Consider the following 21,578-nt stretch of genomic DNA (forward strand, 5'->3'; position numbering starts at 1 on the left):
AATAAATTCTACCGAACCCACAGGATCCGAAACCCATAGACCCGGGTTCAGTTTCCCTCCTTAGAAGCTGCTGACTTAGCGTGTGTAGCTGGACCCTTTTCTGCGGCAGGGGCGAATATTACTTTCATCCAAATTACAGGATGACAGTGGCCCCTAGTTTGGCAGCCCTGCAGAAGTAGGAATGGCCATGTTCAGCCGTGTTCAACCCACAAAGAATCCATCTTAAAAATATAGTCGTAGCTCATTCTTCCAAAAACCAAGCCAGACCCACATTGACCCACCCAGGTGCCAGCTCAGTTTCTGTGGAATCAGAAACATCCTGATGTTACAACGCCCAGTCTCCTGATCTTTTTCTTTTCTTTCTTTTTTGCCTACTCTTCCATTTTTCCAAATTACCTCTTGGCTGCCAATGACTTAGATTTGCTTGTTGGGAGCCTGGTAGTTGGGACTTAAAACCAAAGAGGCAGACGTCTCAGAGGTTGTGTTCTCTAAAATTCTCTCCAGTTCTCTAAATTTCTCTAAATTTCAAAACTTATATTTTGAAATATAAGTTCAAAAAATCTCAAGGTCTAGTATCTATATATCTACATCTATGTTTCTTAAAGACTCACAACTCTTATGCAGTATAGATTGAGTTTTAGATGAAAGTTTATCCAAGAAATATTTATTGTGTATCTTTATGCAGTCAGAATGAGAATACAGTGGTGAACAAGACAGAAAGATCCCTGGTTTCCTAGAGTGGGCATTCTAGGAGCAGAATGGCTCCATAGAATTATCTACTTCAGAAGTCAGAGAGAAAAATCGTGCTAGAAACTGGAAGGGAGTATGCATTTGCCATGTTCTGTAGTGTACTATAGACACAGAATTGAAAAAAAAAGATTTCACAGGAAAATATTTCAGGTAGATTACTTCCATTCAGGAAATACATGCTCATTATTTTCTTCAAACTTGAAATTACTTTTTCCTTTGAAGTTCTCTTAAATCTGTTATTATTCAGGATCTCTATCCAATTTCTCATCAAATTGCCCTATTTGTAGCTTCCAAACGTTAACACCTCTGTGCTGAAATGGAGCCTATAAAATGCGTTAGGGGCTTAAACTGTGTGTGAGGCAAAAATGGTATTTAAGCCCTTAATGAAATTCTGAGCTTTGGAAAGTGTCGCATTTTGGGTTTATGGGAGTCTTCTTTCACTTCCTTTTTTTTGGGGGGGTGGGGTGGGGTTAGGGAGGGTGGGAAATACTCAATACACATTTAATATATTTATTGTCTTCTTTTTTAAAATACAATTTTCATGAACTAGCCATTGTATGAAAATTTCACATTGCTTGAAGGCATCTGTAAACTTCGTGTGTGTGTTTTTCCGACTCTCAAAGCAGTTTCTTCGTGCTGGTCTGATTCTCACAGGCAGAAAAGCTAAACATGTCTCTCGTCGCTTCACCGATCTTTCTCCAGAAAAGTGAAAGTGAAGAGAAAAGAAAATAGAGGAAAAAGGAGCACGGAGGAGGAGAGAGAAAAAGGGGGAGAGAGTGGGGGGGGGGTGTAAGGGAGTCAGAAAATGAAGGAATACTAGAGCACTGGAGCACAGACTGCGGACGCGCAGACCCAGAGCAGCCACAGCGCGGAGCTGCTGGTGGCCACTGGCCTCCGGAGCTGCCAATCCGGGCGTAATCCTGTAGGAATTTCTCCCGGGTTTAGCTGGGAGTCACACTGCCGCCTCCCCTCCTCGAGACGCCGGGAGAAGCCCGGAGAAGCGGGCTCCGGAGGGAGGCTGGGAGCGGTAGGAGAAGAGGAGGAGGAGAAAGGGAGGAGGACCCTGGGAGGGAGGCGGTGGCGCGGGAGGAGGAGGGGCGCAGCCGCTGAGCCACTAGCTCGCTCCGACGCGCTTCTCTCCAGATACTCCGGGAGCTCCAGCCGCGCGGATCAGGCGCTGCCACCGCTCTGTACCCAAACTTCAGCTGCAGCTACATTCCAGGGCACCTAATTTATTCCTCAAAAATCAGAAACGGAGCCGCGACACGGGGAAGGAGTCCGCGGAGGAGTACAACAACAGCAGAGCAAGAAGAGCTCCAGAGAGCTGCCTCACCGGAGCAACAGCTAGGCATCGGTTGTGTAGGAACCAACAAGTGAGAAGGCGCCGCGTTCCCGGGGCGCAGCCGCAGGCGCAGCAGGAGGAAGCGAGAGCCCGGAGCCCGAGCTCCCGAGCCCGAGCCGCGGTCGCTGCGGCTGCTCTGCTCCGGTCCTTCTGCTCAGGCTGCGCCGGGCGCTGGGCGAGAGACTTCGTTTTTCCCTCGTTGTAAAGCGGCGGCTGGGAGCAGCCGGGCCCCGGGGAATATGCGGCGCGCTTGGATCCTGCTCACCTTGGGCTTGGTGGCCTGCGTGTCGGCGGAGTCGGTGAGTGGGCCAGGCTGGGGACGCGCGCGCCGCTTAGGGTGCAGAGACCGAGCAGAGTCCGCAGAGCCCGCGGGGAATCGGGGAGCGCCACCTGGGGGATGCCCCCCACTCCCAGACGTGCCCCTCGGCCCCCGGGGATCTGCTGGGACAAATGAGCTCGCTCCTCCACTCCTCTCCCCCTTCGCTTCCCGCAGAAAAGCGCCGCTCGCTGGAGTTGTCCCGAGGTCCCCCGGGATGAGGGCAAGAGTCCTGCAGTTTTGTCGAACCGCAGAGGCCCCTGAAGTCACTCCCAACTTCTTCGCAGTCGGAGGGTCTTGCTGCGTGGCCGGGAAGGACCGATGGGGAAGGGTGGCCGGAGAGAGGAAGCCCGGATAGGGCTGCGAGGGAACTGGTCCCCTCCGCGCGCTCCCCGAGACCCGGAGACGCCCTGGAAACTTTGGGGTCCCTTCTCCTGCACACCATCCCCCCCACCCAACCCCCACGCCAGCTTTCCTACTCGATTGAATGCAGGTTCTGGGGAGATGGGGCTCAGCTTTAAGAAACCCTTGAGTGTCCGGAGAGGAAAGTTTGCAAAAAGTTCTTTTGTTTGATGTTCCTCTGGCTGGGGCAAGGGAGCAGACACTACGTGGAAACGCTACCGGCGGAGGGCAGTCCTCGGTCCCGCGGTGGGTGAGCGGAACGCGCCCGAAAATGCCGGGGTGCGGGCCGCTGGACTCCCGGTGGTGCGGCGACCCGTGCTTCCTGCGAGGCGGGGGGCAGCTCGCGGGCCCTTAGGGACAGGGGGGCATTTCAGTATGGATTGCACTCGAGTGCAGCAGCGGGGCGAGGCGGGGTACTGTGACACTGTGATCGGCCTCGGGTCGATCGGCCTCGGGTCGCCCGGCCGCTCGGAGACCGAGGCTTCCATCCCGCCATGCTTGCTTGGGACCCGGCGGGAGTACCCCGAGGCCCGGAGGAGTCTCTTCTCCGGCGGGGCCGGCTGCGGGCACCCAGCCTCCCTCCCCGGCCTCGGCCGTGGGAACTTGGTTTCTCCTCCTCTGGGTCGCGTTTCGGGGGGTTGGAGCTTGTTTCCTTAAGACGCCCAATGAGCGCCCTCTAAAGAGAACTGCCTCCTGGGCTTTCACTTGTGCTTGGCGGCCCCTACCTGGGCGCCCTGAGCTTTGTCCGCGATCCCGTCTGCAGCCTCAGTGCGGTCCGGGGCCTCGGTTAGGGAGTGCAGCTGTTTCTGTCCCTTCCAGTTCCCCATATCTCCTCCCTTTGCCACCGAATAACTTGTCCATTTCTAATAAACTGAACCGCCTCTTCGAAGACAAATAATGTCATCTTTAGAGGTGGTTTTGTGAGTTTTTCCTCCTCTCCTTTGGCGTGTTATTTCTCCCTTCTCCCCCCACCCCAGCCCACTTTTTTGAGTTGATGCGATTTAGGATTGGGAAACCTCTTTGGCACTCAGCAGCAGATGGGCATTTTTCATCGGTGTGGGAGCCTCTGTGTGTGCTAGCAGGTGCCCAAACGTTAGGCGAGATTGGAGAGCAAGTAGGATTGTAAACTGAACACAGTAGATGAGAATTTGGGTGCTCCTGCTGTAGAATAGAACTCCGAAACTTATCAGCATTTCTCTTTGTCAAATGATCGTTTTATCCCTTGGGATTGGTAATCTCCCAGCCAGTTATGAACTTTGGCTCTTTGCACACCGAAAGGGAGAGATTCTCTGTTTATTTCAGAAAAACATTATTGCTCATCTTGTTGCAAAACAGGGCAAAGGGAGAACTCCATCTAAAGATTTTCAGGAGAAGCCTGCCTGCCTAAAAAGCTGTACAGGATTAAGGAGGTCCCTTTTTTGCTGCGTCCTGTTCATAAATTTGCTAGAAAGTGTTGATGTTTGGGGATTCTAGAGGAATAATGTCTCCTTGGAGTTTTGCATAAATCTGACAGTGCTTCTTTTTTTTTTTTTAACATCTTTATTGGAGTATAATTGCTTTACAATGTTGTGTTAGTTTCTGCTGTATAACAAAGTGAATCAGCTATATGTATACATATATCCCCATATCCCCTCCCTCTTGCGTCTCCCTCCCACCCTCCCTATCCCACCCCTCTAGGTGGACACAAAGCACCGAGCTGATCTCCCTCTGACAGTGCTTCTTAAGGAAGCTTTTTGGCTGAACTATACCTGTCTTCTCTGGTGACACCTCTACCCCCAACTCTGTGCCTTTGGGGTTCTAATATTTCTCATTTCCAACCAGAATTGGATGCTTTCCAAGTGAGCTGTTTCACTGTGGTAGATACTGTTTTCAGTAATTGGAATATCATTCAAAAGGGTGATTAGATATTTTTAAAATGTCAACTTGAAGACTGTAGCAGAGAGTCTTTGTTAGGCAGTGAGTCAATTTTTCTCAATAGAAGCTTTTTCGAGGCCCAGGACAGCCAATAGTCCATTTAAATTACTTTGCAGCCTCTGTTTCACATGTAGCGGCATAAATGTATGCGAAGTTGAAAGACTTCACTTTTCAACATTTAGTTATTAGAGTACCTTATTTCCAGTACTTCTAATTTTAATTGGAAAACTGCAACTGTTTTCTGGGAGTTAGAAGTAGTGATCATCTGAGCATAAAGCCTCTCATTTTTAAAAGGAAAAACATCTCCAGTTAGTGCATTCTTGAGTTTTATACTAAGTTCAAGGGGGGGAAAAAAAAGAGGTTCTCAGCAACCAAGGCTCAAAGCTGTCTGTGGAAAGGAACTTGTGGCCCTGCCTTTCTGGACGCTGGAGACAGCAGGGCGAGCCTGGTCATGGCGGTGCATTTATACCTCCCACTGGCATGAGAGAGGAAAGACTGACAGAGTGTGGCAGTAGTGATATGCTGCTGCTTTTCTATCAATTTTTTACATGACTGTTTATCTTCAGAAATAATACATCGCAGACTGCCATAAACACGTAATTTGAACTGGAAGTATGTTTAAGAAAAGGAAGCGTTTTGAACTAGTGGAATGTTTTGCACATGCTTAGATGTGTGTAAATTAAAAGAAACTGTCAAGTCATTTGGACCCGTGCATTACGACTCAGTGTATTATGAAAGGCAGGCATTGGAAAGCTTGCATTTGAAGGAAAAATTAAATTGGAACCATATAACCTTTTGCAGTTCTTTAAAAAAATACATTTTGGCTGCTCCAGTAATCTGGCAAATCGTACTTGCTAGGGAATCTTAGAGAAATAAGGGCTCTTTCTCTGTTAGTTGGATATTAGCAGTAGGTAGATGTCACTTGAGAAGGAAAGATCTTATTAAGGCCAGGCTTGTGGAAGATGGGCATACAGAGGAATTTGAGTACACGCTCCAACTCCTGCTTCTGGGACCTGGAACGTAAAATTTTGAAGGTGCTTGCCATTTGAGGAACTGTGGAATATAATTACACACAAGGCACCTTGAATAATCATTAGTTTGGAAGGGATTTCAAAAGATCATCTAATTTTTTACCTGCGTAGAACTAGTTCTCAAGTCTCCTAGAAGCCCCCAGAGACCTGACCGGCCAGCTTCAGGGGGCCCTGAGTCTCCTCAGGTTGGCAAAGCCTGAGGCTGACCGAGCCACACAGAGCCCGGCCAGCTCTGTCAATTCAGGTTTACAGGGAGTCCGGTGGCTTAATGCCACAGTGCTATCGGCATGTCAGCTGGCAGTGATCTTAGGTCATGTGAAGAATGTCATCTGAGTTTAGATTCTCACGAGATTGTCTCTCCTCCTTTGCCAAAAATCAACCCAAAAGATCTTGCCCATCATTTTTTTCTTCCCAAGACAGAAGACCTGCTGTTCATGTCACTGTCGAAGGTACATTCCGGTATTTCAAAACCACCTAATTCTTTCATGCACCAGAAGCCAAAATAAAGTTTTAGAGAAAAGCAAGAAGTAATGAAGGAGAGCTTTCGCTGAAAACAAGCTACTCTTTTTTAGTCACCTCTGCCAGTACCATCATCTTAATTCTAGATTTGAACCGGATTTGAATCCTGAAGTCCAGTCCTTGACCCGTTCATCTTTGTTGACTTTCGTGACCAGTTGGCCACTATAGGTACCTACATGTTGTTCAGTCCATGATATTTATTCAGCATCTATTGTACTAAGTGCTCAGGATAAAGGCGTAATCCATCCAGGCAGCCAGGAAGTGTTCCCCTTCAGGTTCTTCTTTGTTGGCACCTTGCCAGCACGTGCCCCATGTCAACAGCCTTGCCATTGCCCTTCCTGGCCCAGATGTTCACCTGCTATTTTGATTTACCCTGTACCACTTGGATTGTGTTTTCTTGTTATCATGGTGTGGAGTCCAAATACCTCTGCCAGATTTACATGATGCTCCAGAATATCGCTCCTTCCTAGTTAGTCCCACCCCCCTGCCCCCATCCCTCTCCATCACGTCTCCCCGCCCTCGCCCACTCATCTCACTTTTGTGAACGCTCCCTGGACATAGCCACCTCTTCAGTGTTTCTCCTTTTAAATTCTGTTGATTCAGATCCAAGCTCCAGACAGCCTTTCATGACTGATCTAGCCATTGTTTTTCTCTTTCTGTAACTAGTAAGGCAGACTGACAATCAGAATCAATGTAAGTATGTAAAAAATAGAGATTTCAGGGCCTTCTAACAATCAGAAGCCTAAAGGGGGTCGGGGGATTTGTATTTTTATAAAGCATCTCAGATGATGCTAATGAATTAGCTACATCTGGGAACCACTGGTCTAGTCACACACTTTACCCCTTCTACGTGCTATTTTGTGTTAGTCCTGGGGCTCCCAGGGATAAGAACCTTTGTGACCTGAGGGACCAGCGTAGAGATAAAGGGTTTGGGTGGGGGAGATGTTGGTACTTTGCCACTTACTCCGTGTTAGGACTTGGACAAGATACTGACACTTTGAGTCACTTAAAAAAATACATATGTGCGTGTGCATATAAATTGCGCCTGAGAATGCCTTTATAACAGGATTGTTGTGAGGCTAAAATGAAGGAGCATGGGAGTGGTACCTGAGGCACAGAAAGTAAGTGTTGTTTTTTCTCCTTCTTCTTTCTTGGGCTGTTTTCTTGACTATGAAATGAGAGAGCCATATATGATATTCTTGAGGCCCCTTAGCCCTCTGATGTTTTGGAGATTGGCACTATCTGAGGGGAAGGTCCTTGTTTCCACACCTTTGACCCCTGCAGTAAACACCTGTTGATGCTCCGTACTTAAGGGCAGGTGCCCATGGCTGGGGCAGTCAGGGTCAGCTGGACCTGCTGAAGCTCCCCTTTGCTCTGGCCACTGAAGACAGTGTGGTCTGGGGTCAGCTGAATCTACCAGCTTGGGGGTGGACCTGGGTTAGTTTGCAAGTTTTGACTCTCGACCTCAGTTTCATCAACATTGTGGTGTTGAAGAATGAAAAGACAAATCCAGTGCCTCCCATCAGCGTACATTCCTGCTTCCTCCCGTGTCCATGTCCTTTGGCTGAGTTGAAATTCTAGCAGGTCGGAAGGAGAGAGTTACAGCGGCATCTCATGCTTAAGTGCCACTGGGTATCTAGAATGAGGTGGCACGGGAGGTCAGGGAATGTTGGGCAGCTGTGAGTAGCAATAGTGAGGATTTTTATTTTGTAAGAGTAGAAATGCATGGAAGAATTTCTTCTCTTAGCAATTTGAGATGTGGGTCCTACTATTAAAAATCTCCATTGCATTTTGATGAGTCTGTTTCTAGGGCAACATCAGTTTTAACAATAAGGCTAGAGGGGTGATTGCCTCTGAGTAGGAAAGGATACTGTTGAAATAGACTGTGTACATCTGTTTTTCTTGGGTATCTCAAAGAATTGGTGGGACTAGGAGAAAGTCATTGGAGATTTCCCATTTGAATCAGCAGTGAGACCAACTGGTACCCCAGTCGGTGATGTGAGAGTCAGGTCATGGTGTTGGACTCCAAGCTATAGAAAAATATTATTAAAGACAAGGTATGTTTTCACATTTCTCTCCTCTGTTGTTGAATCTGTTCTGTGAAAAATGTCACAAAGATGCAGTAAAATGTGTCCTTTACAAAGCATTTTGATGTTTTCTTATCTTTATACAGGTATATTAAATACAAATAGTACAGATGTCTAAGGAATATGTACAATTAATAGAGGTTAGTCTCACGGTAAGAATGACACACGGAGCAAGATATACAAATATTAAAGGAAAATTATATTTTTAAAGTTCTTATCATAAAAAGAGTAAGAGTTAAATATGTATTTTTGTACAATGTATTGTTAAATATAAAGATAGTGAAAATAAATGTACAGAATTGAAGGCAAAAGAGAGGCTTTGCACACATGTAATTAACAATCTTAATCCCTGTGGAACCTCAGCTTTCCCATCTATAAAATGATAAAGGGAACTAGAAGAACTTTCTGTCTTTAATATTTATTTTTTTCTATATGCTTCAGGGTATGGTTGGAGCAATGTTAAGATTAACCTAATCAATAAGTAGTTACTAAGCTCCTGCCAAATACTTACTATTTTATTACTGGAGCAAGGAATTTATTCACATTACAGAAATGTAATGTTACTGGTAAAATGCTGGTGGTAATCAGTTAACTTGAGCTAACTATTCACCATGTACTGGGATTATATACATTGCTCTGAATATTCATGATCTAATATCTAGTGTTTTCCCATCTTTTTTCTGATATAAGCTAATGTAGCAGCAAGAGCAGTTGATGTGATGGAACTCACTTTCATTTAGAAAGAAGACAACATGACTTGTTGATGTCATCTGGAGGGCTTTTGAAGCATAAGCCACTGAGGGTCTCAGGCTTCTCATTTGGTTTCTGGCCTTGACCTTCATTTCCAGAGAGGGGCCTTTAACTGCCTTCCCTTTGGTTCCTTTCTATAGCACCGGAGCCCAGCTGTAGAGACCATAGCAAGAGTCTAAATGAGCAGGCAGTATGGTACAGTGGTTCAGAGCCTGGGCACTGGAGTTAAGACTTGCCTGGGTTAGAATCCACTTACTGTGTAAACTTGGGCAAGTTTCTAAACCTCTCTGTGCTCAGTTTTCTCATCTGTAAAATGGAATATCATCAAATAGGTTCTTAGGATTACGTGGGACAGAACACACTGGAGCTTTTAACACAGTGGCATGTTCACACTCTGTGTCACGTGTTAGTTACTCGTGTTCTGTTTTCTGCTTCCCTAAAGAGTCGGGGCTTGACACTCTATGGGCACATCTGATAAGCTCCAGCCCAGAGGGTGGCCTGGAAACTACACGATTGAGCCTGCGTTTTCATAGCTGGGGTTCTTTCCCTGCCTTGGGGAGGCCTAGCTCTACCTCGAGATATTGGGGACATTTTTGTGTAGATATACTGGGAGATACTGTGGGTTTGGTTCCAGACCACCACAAAAAAGCAAAGATTGCAATAAAGTGAATATCACAATAAAGTGAGCCACATGAGTTTTTCGGTTTCCCAGTGCATGTTAAAGTATGTTTATACTATACTGTATTCTGTTAAATGTAGTGTGTTGTGTCTAAAAAAATCAGTGTACATTATCGTAATTAAAAAATATTTTATTGCTAAAAATGCTAACCATCATGTGAGCCTTCAGCGAATTGTAATCTTTTTGCCAGTGGAGGGTCTTGCCTGGATGTTGGTGGCTGCTGACTGATCAGGGTGGTGGTTACTGAAGGCTGGGGTGACTGGGAATTTCTTAAAATAAGACAACAGTGAAGTTTGCCGCATAGGTTGACTCTTCCTTTCATGATTTCTCTGTAGTATTTGGTGCTGTATGATAATTTTACCCACAGTAGAACTTCTTTCAAAACTGGAGTCAATCCTGTCATACCCTGGTGCTGCTGTATCAACTTGGTTTATGTCATATTCTAAATCCTTTGTTGTCATTTCAACGATCTTCACCAGGAGTAGATTCTATCTCAAGAAACCACGTTCTTTGCTCAACCATAAGAAGCAACTCCCATCCATTCACGTTTTATCATGAGAGTGCAGCAATTCACTCATATCGTCAGGTCCCACTTCTAATTCTAGTTCTCTTGCTATTTCCACCACATCTGCAATTACTTCCTCCACTGAAGTCTTGAACCCCTCAAAGTCATCCCCTCAAAGGGTTGGAATCAACTTCTTCCAAACTCCTGTGAATGTTGATATTTTAACAAATGTTCTTAATGGCATCTAGAATGGTGAATCCATTCCAGAAGGTTTTCAATTTGCTTTGTCCAGATCCATCAGAGGAATCACTGTCTATGGCCCTACAAAATGTGTTTTTTAAATAGTGAGACATGAAAGTTGAAATGATCCATGGGCTGCAAAATGGATGTTGTGCTTGTAGGCATGAAAACAACATTACTCTCTTTGTACATCTTCATCAGAGCTCTTGGGTGACCAGGTGCATTGTCAATGAACAGTAATATTTTGAAAGGAATCTTTTTTTTCTGAGCAGTAGGTCTCAACAGTGGGCTTAAGATTAAGTAAACCATGTTGTAAACAGATGTGCTGTCATCCAGGCTTTGTGATTCCATTTGCAGAGCACAGGCAGAGTAGGTTTAACATAATTCTTAAGGGCTGTAAAGTTTTCTGAACGGTAGATGAGCATTGGCTTCAGCTTTAAGTCACCAGCTGCATTAACTCCTAACAAGGGAGTCAGCCTATCCTTTGAAACTTTGAAACGAGGCACTGACTTCTCCTCTGTAGCTATGCAAGTCCTAGATGGCATCTTCTTCCAATAGAAGGCTGTTTCATCTACGTGGAAAATCTGTTGTTTAGTGTAGCCACCTTCATGAATTATCTCAGATCTTCTGGACAACTTGCTGCAGTTTCTACATCAGCGCTTGCCCCTTCACTTTGTACTTTTACGTTACGGAGACGGCTTCTTTTCTTAAACCTCACGAACCAACCTCTGCTAGCTTCAAACTTTTCTTCTGCGGCTTCCTCACCTTTCTCAGCCTTCATAGACTCGAAGAGAGTCAGGGCCTTGCCCTGGATTAAGCTTTGGCTTAAGGGAATGTTGTGTCTGGTTTGACCTTCTAACCAGACCATTAAACTTTCTCCATATCAGCAATAAGGTTGTTTTGCTTTGTTATCATTTGTGTGTTCACCTGAGTAGCACTTTCATTTCCTTTAAGAACTTTTTCTTTGCTTTCACAGCTTGGCTAACTGTTTGGCACAAGAGGCCTAGCTTTCAGCCTCTCTCGGCTTTTGAGATGCCTTCCTCACTAAGCTTAATCATGCCTAGCCTTTGATTTAAAGTGAGAGACTCTTTCACTTGAACATGTAGAGGCCACTGTAGGGTTATTAATTGGCCTAATTTCTATATTGTTGTATCTCAGGGGATAGGGGGGCCCGAGGAGAGGGAGAGAGATGGGGAACTTCTCCGTGGAGCAGTCAGAATACATCCAACAGTTATTAAGTTTGTTGTTTTATATGGCCGAGGCTCATCCCCAGAACAATTACAACGGTAACATCAACGATCACTGATCACAGATCACCATAACAAATATATTACTAATGAAAATGTTTGAATATTGTGAGAATTACCAAAATGTGAGCAAAAGCTGGTGGAAAACTGGCGCCGATAGACTTGCGAGACGTAGGGTTGCTGCAAACCTTTAATTTTAAAAAAATGCTATATCTTTGAAGCACAATAAAACAAAGTATGCCTGTACTCACCCTTTTCTCTAAATGTGGGTGATGTGAGAGAATATGTCATTGATTATTTCTGGCCCATGAAAAGTTTCTCCAGTAATTTTATCTTTACAAATCTCTCCAAAGGAAATAATCGTAGCTGGGTAACTGTATTTATTGAAGCTTTACTTATAATAGTTAAAAAAATGGAAACAACCTACGTGTATAATACTAGAGGAATGGTTAAATAAAAGATTCTAAATTATACATGAATTATCATACAACCATTAAAAATATATTGGAAGAATGTTTATAACTTGGAAACTCTTTTTATAATAGAAAAAGAAGTCAGACATAAAACTATGTATAGACAACATTGTAAATCAATGATACTTTAATAAAAAAACGATGTATAGTAAAACCCTGGTTATATTGAATAAATTTAAATATATCTACACATACATGTATATACTATGTATTTATGTATCCACAAACCTGTGCATTGATGAAATTGCATAGAACTAAATACACACAGATGCAAACACAAATGAGTACAGGTAAAACTGGGGAAACTGGGGCTTCCCTGGTGGCGCAGTGGTTGAGAGTCCGCCTGCCGATGCAGGGGACACAGGTTCTTGCCCCGGTCCGGGAAGATCCCACATGCTGCGGAGCGGCTGCGCCCGTGAGCCATGGCCGCTGAGCCTGCGCGTCCGGAGCCTGTGCTCCGCAGCGGAAGAGGCCACAACAGTGAGAGGCCCACGTACCGCAAAAATAACCCCCAAAAAACTGGGGAAATCTGAATAAGATTGGTCAGTTGTATCAATGTCAGTGTCCTTGTTTTTATATTTATAAAATGTTACCATTGGGGTAAACTGGGTAAAGGGTACCAGAGGTCTCTGTGTTATTTCTTACAACTGCATGTGAATCTACAATTATCTCAACAAAAAATTCCATTAAAAAAAATGGCACCAGGGGACTTCCCTAGCAGTCCAGTGGTTGAGACTTCGCCTTCCAATGCAGGGGGTGCGAGTTCGAACCCTGGTCAGGGAGCTAAGATCCCACATGCCTCACGGCCAAAAAAGCCAAAACACAAAAAATATTGTAACAAGAATTCAATAAAGGCTTTAAAAAAATGGTCCACATCAAAAAAAAAAAAAAAATAAACCTTAAAAAAAATGCCACCAGACCTAGATGGTTTTACAAATAAGTTTTGCTGATCCTTCAGGGAACAGATACTTGTTCCAAAGCTTAGAGAATGACAGAAGATTTCATGAGGTTGGCATTATTCTGTGTCAAAACCAGACAAGGAAAGCACAAGAAAACAAATCTTTAGGCCAGTTTCACTTGTGATCATAGATGCCAAATTTTTATTTTATTTATTTACTTTTTAAACATCTTCATTGGAGTATAATTGCTTTACAATGGTGTGTTAGTTTCTGCTTTATAACAAAGTGAATCAGCTATACATATACACATATCCCCATATCTCCTCCCCCTTGCATCTCCCTCCCACCCTCCCTATCCCACAATTTTAAATAGAATGTTATCAAACTGAGTACAGCAGCTTATTAAAAGAATAATGATGAGTTCAAGTAGGGTTTATCCAAGGAATGCTTTAGCATCAGAAAGCAATGCAGTTATTCACAGTTTAAGGGAGATAACAGTATGGTCATCTCAACAGATTCAGAAAAGCATCTGATAAAAATTTACAAAACTGTTAATATAAAGGTCTAATATCTGGTTAACTGAAGGCTTACTGTGTTAGGGTTAGTACATCTGTGCTGACGACTCAATACATTTGACATGTTTAGGAACCAAAAAGCCACTGTGTACTGAGTTGTTAGGCAACAGTCTCTGCATGGATGACAGGTGTGTGACAGTGCAGTAAATTATGGGTCATAACATATATAGATCCTAATTCACATTAAGTTGTAGTTCTAGCATTGTCGTGTTTCACTTGTGTGCCCTCCCAAATTAAGATAGCACAGGAGATGATATTGAAGGGTATGATGATGAGTCAGGTATGCTGTAGTTCAGTTTCTGGTATTACCACCTAAAAGCCACATGACCTTGGGGAAGTTTCTTATCATCTCTGAGCTCGTTTTTCTCAGTGTAAAATTGGGAATTATAATATTTTGCTTTTGTGTTAATTTTGAAGATTAGCCTCAATAATGACTGAAAACTTCTAACAAAAATCCTGACCCAAAGTAGGTGTTATAAACTCATTTGATCCTCTTTCCTTTCAGCTTTAAGTTTCATGATTCCCAAGTATATTATATATGCACAAATATGTATGCATGTTTCTTGCTTGCATTCTGACCCTTGGCACAAAGGGACATATATATATACATATATATATATATATATATATATATTTTTTTTTTTTTTTTTTGTACGCAGGCCTTTCACTGTTGTGGCCTCTCCTGTTGTGGAGCACAGGCTCCGGATGCGCAGGCTCAGCGGCCGTGGCTCACGGGCCCAGCCGCTGCGCGGCATATGGGATCTTCCAGGACCGGGGGTGCGAACCCGCGTCCCCTGGATAGGCAGGCGGACTCTCAAACACTGCGCCACCAGGGAAGCCCACCAAGGGACATATATTTTCACACATTTATGACCAGTTTATTTTTCACCAAGCAGGGTGTGATGCTGAATTATATTTTTTCTTTCCTGCATCATCCATTTCCTGGATTACATTCAAGTAAAGCTCAAAATAGACTTGCATGTGGGTTGGAAATTTAGTTGAGAATTGAAAAATCTAACATAGAACCTGGGATTATAATTGTAAAATGCTTAAAGGAGATCTTATAAACACTGATTTATCTGTTAGGTTTACTAATGAATTAAAATCTTAACTTCATTTATGTCTCACCTCTGAACTCATTTAGATAAGAGTGCAGAGTATTTTGGTTTGAGTATTTTGTTTATTTTTGAGTTGATTCGATTTTGTAATTGTCCTGATTACTTATTGGATGAAGTTTTATATTTGGTAAGTCAGTTAATAGTTAACTCATGTTACTGCACATCAAACAAGGGCAAAGCTCTTGCTTGTCTTGCAGATTAAAAAGAAATGACATGATACCTACCTTCAAGCAACTATTATCTACCTTTTGATTGTTTAGGGTAATTGCACCTGGGTTGAGCCCATATTTAACATATGCATTCTTTGTAAACTATGGATCAGTTTGTTTTTGTCTGAATCTAGTTAAATGTATCTAGCAATCAAACTGCACAAGAACTACAGTTGAGAAGGATAAAAAGAACCCCTTGTAGAAGAGAAGTTACTGTTTTCCTAGAAAAAAGCCTTCCCTGAAGTGGCACAGTGTGCTAGAGAGAAACCAGAATTAGACACTGGATTTTCATACTTTTTAGTTTTCCTTCACCTGCTCTGCAAGCAAAGACTTCCGAATATTAAAATGTACAAAAGACACAAAGAGCAAGAAATTGTTTAGAACCTGTATAGGCTATTGATATTTATATTATGGGAGAAAGAAATCTTACATTTCATCCAGTTTAATTCTCCATACTTTATAAACTTTGGACTCTTAAAGGGGAGAGCTAGACCTTATACTATGTGTTCAGTTGATCAAATAGTCTTAGCTGATGAATGAAAGAGGTATACAAGTGTTGGGATGATTTTCACCGTGTTCTTTTGCATTCTGCCTTTTCAGTATGTAACAATGGGTGTTGGAGCTAGAATTGACTTGTCCAAGATCACACAGTTAGTTAGTGGTGGAGTTACACGTTGGGCCCAGGCTATCTGATTTGTTGCTGTTTTCTTCTTACCATAACACATTCCCTTTTTGGCTCCGTCCTCTCCCTTATTCCCTACACTAATGATTAGCACCTAATACACTTACTTCTGCCACATGTTTGATAAATAAATGAAATTCCAAGTGGAACGTACATTATATGTTATATACTCTGCATCAGTGTGTTTTGCGCAAAATGAATATTTAAAGTGATGTTGAGATAATTTCAGAATTTCCAGCAAAAGATGTGCTCCTGCTAACTTCTTTATTGTCTGTGCACCTTTGGGCTGATTAGGGGAGGAGGCCTGAGAGCACTAGGATCTGGAAGACCCAGAGAGAGAGAGACTGAAGTCAAGTTGATTTGTAAATCTTGGGAAGATTGTGGAGACTTGCAGGCAGAAAAGGAGATAAAAACTTCATGGAGATAAGAATCAAAACTGGAAGCGAAATCCTCATGAATTACTACCACATTTTATGTAGGTAGCAAACTGCTGTTGTAGGTTGAGGGGAGAAGAACATTCTTTGGATTTTTATACTAAAATTATGTCAGAGCCTTCAGGGAAAAACGTCTGTGGAACTGAGGGCCCAGGTAGAAGCACTTTTTGCCAGCATTGGATAATCTTCCAACATTTTTCTCTTGAGTACTGACGTCAATCTTAGTGTAATAACATGAATATATTTGAGTCCTAGTTTTTCAGAAAATAAGTCTGTGGGATGATATTTTTAAGAATTGAATTTTGTTAAAAGACAATAACATGAGAAATTACTACAGTGATCTCCTACTGTGTGCTTAGAACTATGGTAGGCATTTCCCATTTACTGCCTATAATTGTCTCACAACTGCTAGGCGGTATTACTTGCCATGGCTGTATTTTAGGTGACAGAGCAGAAGTCAGATCCTCAGTTTTTCTAGCTTTAAATAGCCCTGGCTTGATACTGTAATCTTTCAAGAGAGCAGTGAGAGTGTTTAAATGTCTAATCACTTTTTAAAGCAATCTGATGGGTGCAGCCCCCGTTAGTGATGGGTCAAACCCTTCATTTGCATTGTTGGGCTAATATTCTAGGTCACACATTTCCTGATTTCTTTACCAACATTTAGCATCTTACCTCAAAGGCTTCTCTCCCCAAGCTTCTGTCTATGGAGAGAATGGGAGAACTGAGTGTAGAATGAATAGGAATCTCTTTAAATACCAGATCTGCTGGTGTCTGGCTGTAGGGCTTTCAGCAGGTTGCTTAGTCTCTCTGGGCCTCAGTTTTCCCATCTGTGAAAAGAAGATGAGTCACAGTAGCAGCTCATCGAGATGCTATGAGGATTAGAGTTCCTGCACGTCAAGCATTTAGGAGAGTGCCTGGTGTAGAATAGGCACTAGCCTCCTGCTGACGCTAATTGAAATGGATGGCTAATTAGGTGTGCTGATCAAAGAAGAAAGCATCCTCTTTTGAGGTTTTGAAACTGAGACAGAGAAGAATGATGGTGCCACTGACCAGACGGGAAAGACAAAAGGAGAGGCTGAATTGTTTTCTTTTTCTTTGTAGCTGTTGTTTTTTGGTGAAAAGAGGTGGTGTTTTACCTCCTCAGCTCTTGTTCTCATCTGGAGAGTGAAGAGCAGGTTCTAGGTCAGTGGTTCTCAGCTTTTCCTGCACATTCAACTCATTCAGGGAGCTTTTCAAAGCTCTCTCTACCTGAGCCCCACCCAGAACCAATTAAACCAGAATCTCTGGGGATGGGGCCCAGCCAGCTGGAAAGCTCCCCAGGTGATTCTAACTTCTAGAAGATTTGAGAAGAGAACTGTTTAGGGTGCTTTTGTCATCTCCTCCAGCTCCAGAGGAAGTCGGGCACTCAAGATTTTGTCTTCTTAAACCATGCCCTCCACTGCCTGTGACCCAGCCACGTGGAATACAGTGGCTTCCCGGCACAGTCTAAGCTGTGTAGAATTGGGAAGTGCTCGCTCCATCCGAGCTTCTTCCTCTTCTGCCCTTCTCTTCAACATCTCTTTCTCTTGGGTTATACTCTTCTGATAATTATGTTGGTGGATGAGGATGCCATTTGAGAGGTCTTTAGACAGAAGATTATACATGTATAAATGAAATTCATCTAAGGATGTCTTAAAAAATGTGAAATATTTCCCTTGCCTTTTGAACGCTCTGCTTGGTGGAACAAAGGATGCCTGTCCTCTTGGCCTGGTGGCAGAAAAGCATGTTGGGTCAGCTTATTAGATTTGCCTGAGTTCACGCTTTGAGCAGAGAGATGGTGTGTTTTACTGATTGAAAGTGTATTCTAGGGCTTGTCTGAATGTCCTGGTCATGTATAAGCCGAGCACACGTGTCTTAATGACGGCCCTCTTATTGTAACTGCACTTCAGCTACTTGAACCTGGTTCAAGTCGAATTAATTCCATGGAAATAGACTGTTTCCGGTTGGAGTTGGGAAGAGAGAGTGCTTTAGGCTGTCCTGTGAATAAGACATCTGAGTTGTCTTTAGTTCTTTCTTAAGTAGAAAAGCAGCAGCCCATTATCTAATCTATTCATAGTTTACTTTGTTCAGATATCTAATTTGGGAGCATGTTTGCCCTCACTCAACTCTGAACACAATTTTCCATCCCTCGAATAAAAGAGGATCTCTTTAATTGACTCAGGGGGAAAAAAAACCTTGTTTAAGAATGCTGGAGTTCTCAAAGCTTTTAAAAACAGCTCTGCAGGATAAAATGCTGACCCTTTCGAAACTACCACTCAACATGTATCTGTCCTACAATACAGATGGAAGAAGTATTATTCTGAGCAAGCTGTGAAAGGGAGCCATTCGCTATGATTCATAGGCTTTTAAACCCAATGAGTCTGTAATGTCCAGAAGAAAATGTATCGTTACTGTTTATTGTTTTGGCGACAATAGGGTTAAATCTGTCTTTACAAAGTATTAAGCGTGCACAGAGACTAGTCTTAGAAATCAAGGAAGTGGAAATGTGAATTCTACTCCCCTCCCCCCAGTGTATCCCCTGATAGATGTTCCGGAGCATTAATAGAATAAAATTGGCAGATAAAGGCATTTGTTCTCAGTGGAAATTGAGGTCTGTCGCAGGAGTCATTAACTCGAGCTTTGGACGAGCGGTTCTTAAAGTGTGGATGGATCGCGGCATCTTTATCACCTAGGATCTTGTTAGAAATGTGGGTTCTGGGCCATACTCCAGTCCAACCAAATCAGAAATCTGGGGGTGGGGCCCAGCAATCTGAGTTTTGAAAAGCACTTCGGGTGATTTTTGTGGCATGCTAGAATTTGAGAACTACTGAGAAATGGTTCTCATCCCTGACGGTACAGGCACCACTAAAGGAGGGCCCCTAGTGGTGGGCCCCAGATATCGGTGTTTTTTTTCTTTAAAGCTGCCTTGGTGTTTCTACTGTGCCGGCAGGCTTGCAGACCACTGCTTTAGGGCGCTGCTACTCAAAATGTGGGCACTGGACCAGCAGCCTGCGCATCACCTGGGAGCTCATTAGAAATATAGAACCCCAAACCCCATCTGAGACTGCTGACTTCTAATTTGCGTTTTAACAAGACTCTCGGTGACTCATAGCCACACTATAGTTGGTAAAACACTACTTTATAGAAACAGTGAGTTTCCTTTAAAGAAGTCAGTCCCTAGAATGCCCTTAATTTACAGTTTTGAGGGGAGGCAGAATAGCTGCTTTGGCTTCTGTCCGGTGTTGACTCAGGGAAGCAGGCACTGATAAGGACGCAAGGGATGGCTCGATAGCTACTGCTTAGGAGATCCTGGGACCATGAGGTATAACAGTAGCCCATAAGCCATCATCATTTAAGCAGTTAAGACACTCCCCAGTGCAAGTAATAAAACTCCCAATTCAGACTGGCATAAGAAATAAAAAGAAACTTTTTGGCTAAGATAATGGAGAAGTCCAGGAGTAGTTTTGTCTTCAGGCTGGGCTGCATCAAGAGGCTTAAGTATCAGGTCTTGGGTTTTACATGTCTTTCAGTGCAACTTTCCTTTCTTAGGTTTACTCCCAGGACTTCTCCTAATTAAGGTAACAGCTCAGCTGTTGTTAAAAAGAGATTTCCCCAAATATAGTGGCTTAAAATAGCTGTTTTATTTCCCTTTGACATAACAGTCCAAAGACAGAGCTGGTGGGATGGTTTTACCATGTTCCCATGCAGCTCTTATCTGTGGCTCCAAGGTGGCTGCTTCATCCTTCCCGTCTCCCAGCCAGGAGGAAGAGTCAAAGGGTGGACATGCACATTCCTCCGCCACAGCCTGGAAGTGTAGCGTCACTTCCACTTACATCCCATTGGTCAGAGTATAGTCATGGCTACACAAGATGCAGTGCTGGTTGGGAAATGTCTCTCCGTGGGCAGCCACGTGCCTAGTAAGAATCTGGAGAGGTCGTATTACTAAAGAAGGGACGATTTTGGATATTGACGACAACCAGGAGAAACCACGCCCCTTGTGGTGGCAAGATGGGGTATGGCAACTTCAGGTTAGCAAACAGCCTGTCTTCTCAGCAGTTGTGGTAGAAAGAGCTTCTCTTTCCCAGTTATTCTAGTAAGAATCTGAAAATAGCTTTTCAGTAACTCTTTTTTTAAAAATATAAATTTATTTATTTATTTGGCTGTGTTGGGTCTTCGTGGTTGCTGTGCGTGGGCTTTCTCTAGTTGCAGCGAGCGGGGGCTTCTCTTTGTTGCGGTGCGCGGGCTTCTCATGGCAGTGGCTTTTCTTGTTGCAGAGCACGGGCTCTAGAACACAGGCTCGGTAGTTGTGGCACACGGGCTTAGTTGCTCTGTGGCATGTGGGACCTTCCTGGACCAGGGCAGGAACCCGTGTCCCCTGCATCGGCAGGCGGACTCTCAACCACTGTGCCACCAGGGAAGCCCCCCCGTCATTGACTCTTGATTGGCTTGACCTGACTGCCTCTGGCCTAGGTAATATGCATCATCCCTGGAACTACAAGTGGAGGAAGAGCCTGAATCCCCTTGGACTGTGATAGGAAAGGATTGGCTCCCCAGATAAAAATGGAGTGACTGTTACCTGAGGGAGGAGAATGAATGCTGTCAAAATGGGACACCTTTTTTTCCCTTCACCTGTGCTCTGGCTCTTACTACAGTAACTTTTCTCTCCTCTTTCAAGCCTGACCTTCACCTTACCTGATTTTGCCAGGGTAAGATATTTGATACACACAACAGTTTGCCTTGGGGCTTAAACTCCTGATGACCATATCTTGGAAGTAGGTTCATATCTTGGAAGGGGGGTCATATCTTGGAAGGGAGGGGGTCATAACTTGGAAGTGGAGGTCGTAACTTGGATGTGGGTTCAGGCATTGCCCTTCATCCAGGTAAAAACTCCAGTATTCATCTATTTAGTGACAAATTAAGTAGCAGGCATAGTATACAGTGAGCTTACTCTTTTAACTGGCATTTGGACCTAGACAAGAAAGGGAAGTGGAGAACTTGGGGGTGCTAAAGCCAGGGGTGGGGGAGTATTTACTGTCAACTTAGTCGTGTATGGAATATTTGAAGATTATTGGCACATTAGATAAAAGGCATTTAAAAACAAATATTTTGATGAGTTTAATAAACATAGGAGACTGCAGCAATGTACTTTTGATGTCTTATTTTAATGATTGGTAAATATTGATAAAGGAAAAGCTACATTTGTTTATCTTTGACTGATGGGTAAACTTTTTTTTAAATATTCTAAATGAAATGGTTTGCATCTCTAACTGCAAAAGATTGTATAAATAGAGGCCATGATCAAACAGTGATGAGTGTTATAAAAATGATGAATTGTGCTGTGTTTACCTCTCATTCTGAAGGTTTTGTTTCCTTTTATATATATATATA

At 43.5% G+C, this 21,578-nt stretch overlaps 1 protein-coding gene across 1 annotated transcript in view; it reads left to right on the forward strand.

The window, feature by feature from the left end:
- Positions 1 to 1,726: 1,726 nt before the first annotated feature.
- SDC2 (syndecan 2) overlaps positions 1,727 to 21,578 on the forward strand; it is a 121,732-nt gene continuing 101,880 nt past the window's right edge. Inside the window, exon 1 of the mRNA XM_027131463.1 lies at positions 1,727 to 2,391. Coding sequence (XP_026987264.1) covers positions 2,332 to 2,391 — 60 coding nt within the window. The 5' untranslated portion in view covers positions 1,727 to 2,331. The remainder of the gene's footprint in view (positions 2,392 to 21,578) is intronic.

This window comes from Aethalodelphis obliquidens, unplaced genomic scaffold, assembly GCF_003676395.1.
Source record: "Aethalodelphis obliquidens isolate GAN/ISIS:26980383/991018 unplaced genomic scaffold, ASM367639v1 scaffold39, whole genome shotgun sequence".
NCBI classification, from domain to species: domain Eukaryota; kingdom Metazoa; phylum Chordata; class Mammalia; order Artiodactyla; family Delphinidae; genus Aethalodelphis; species Aethalodelphis obliquidens.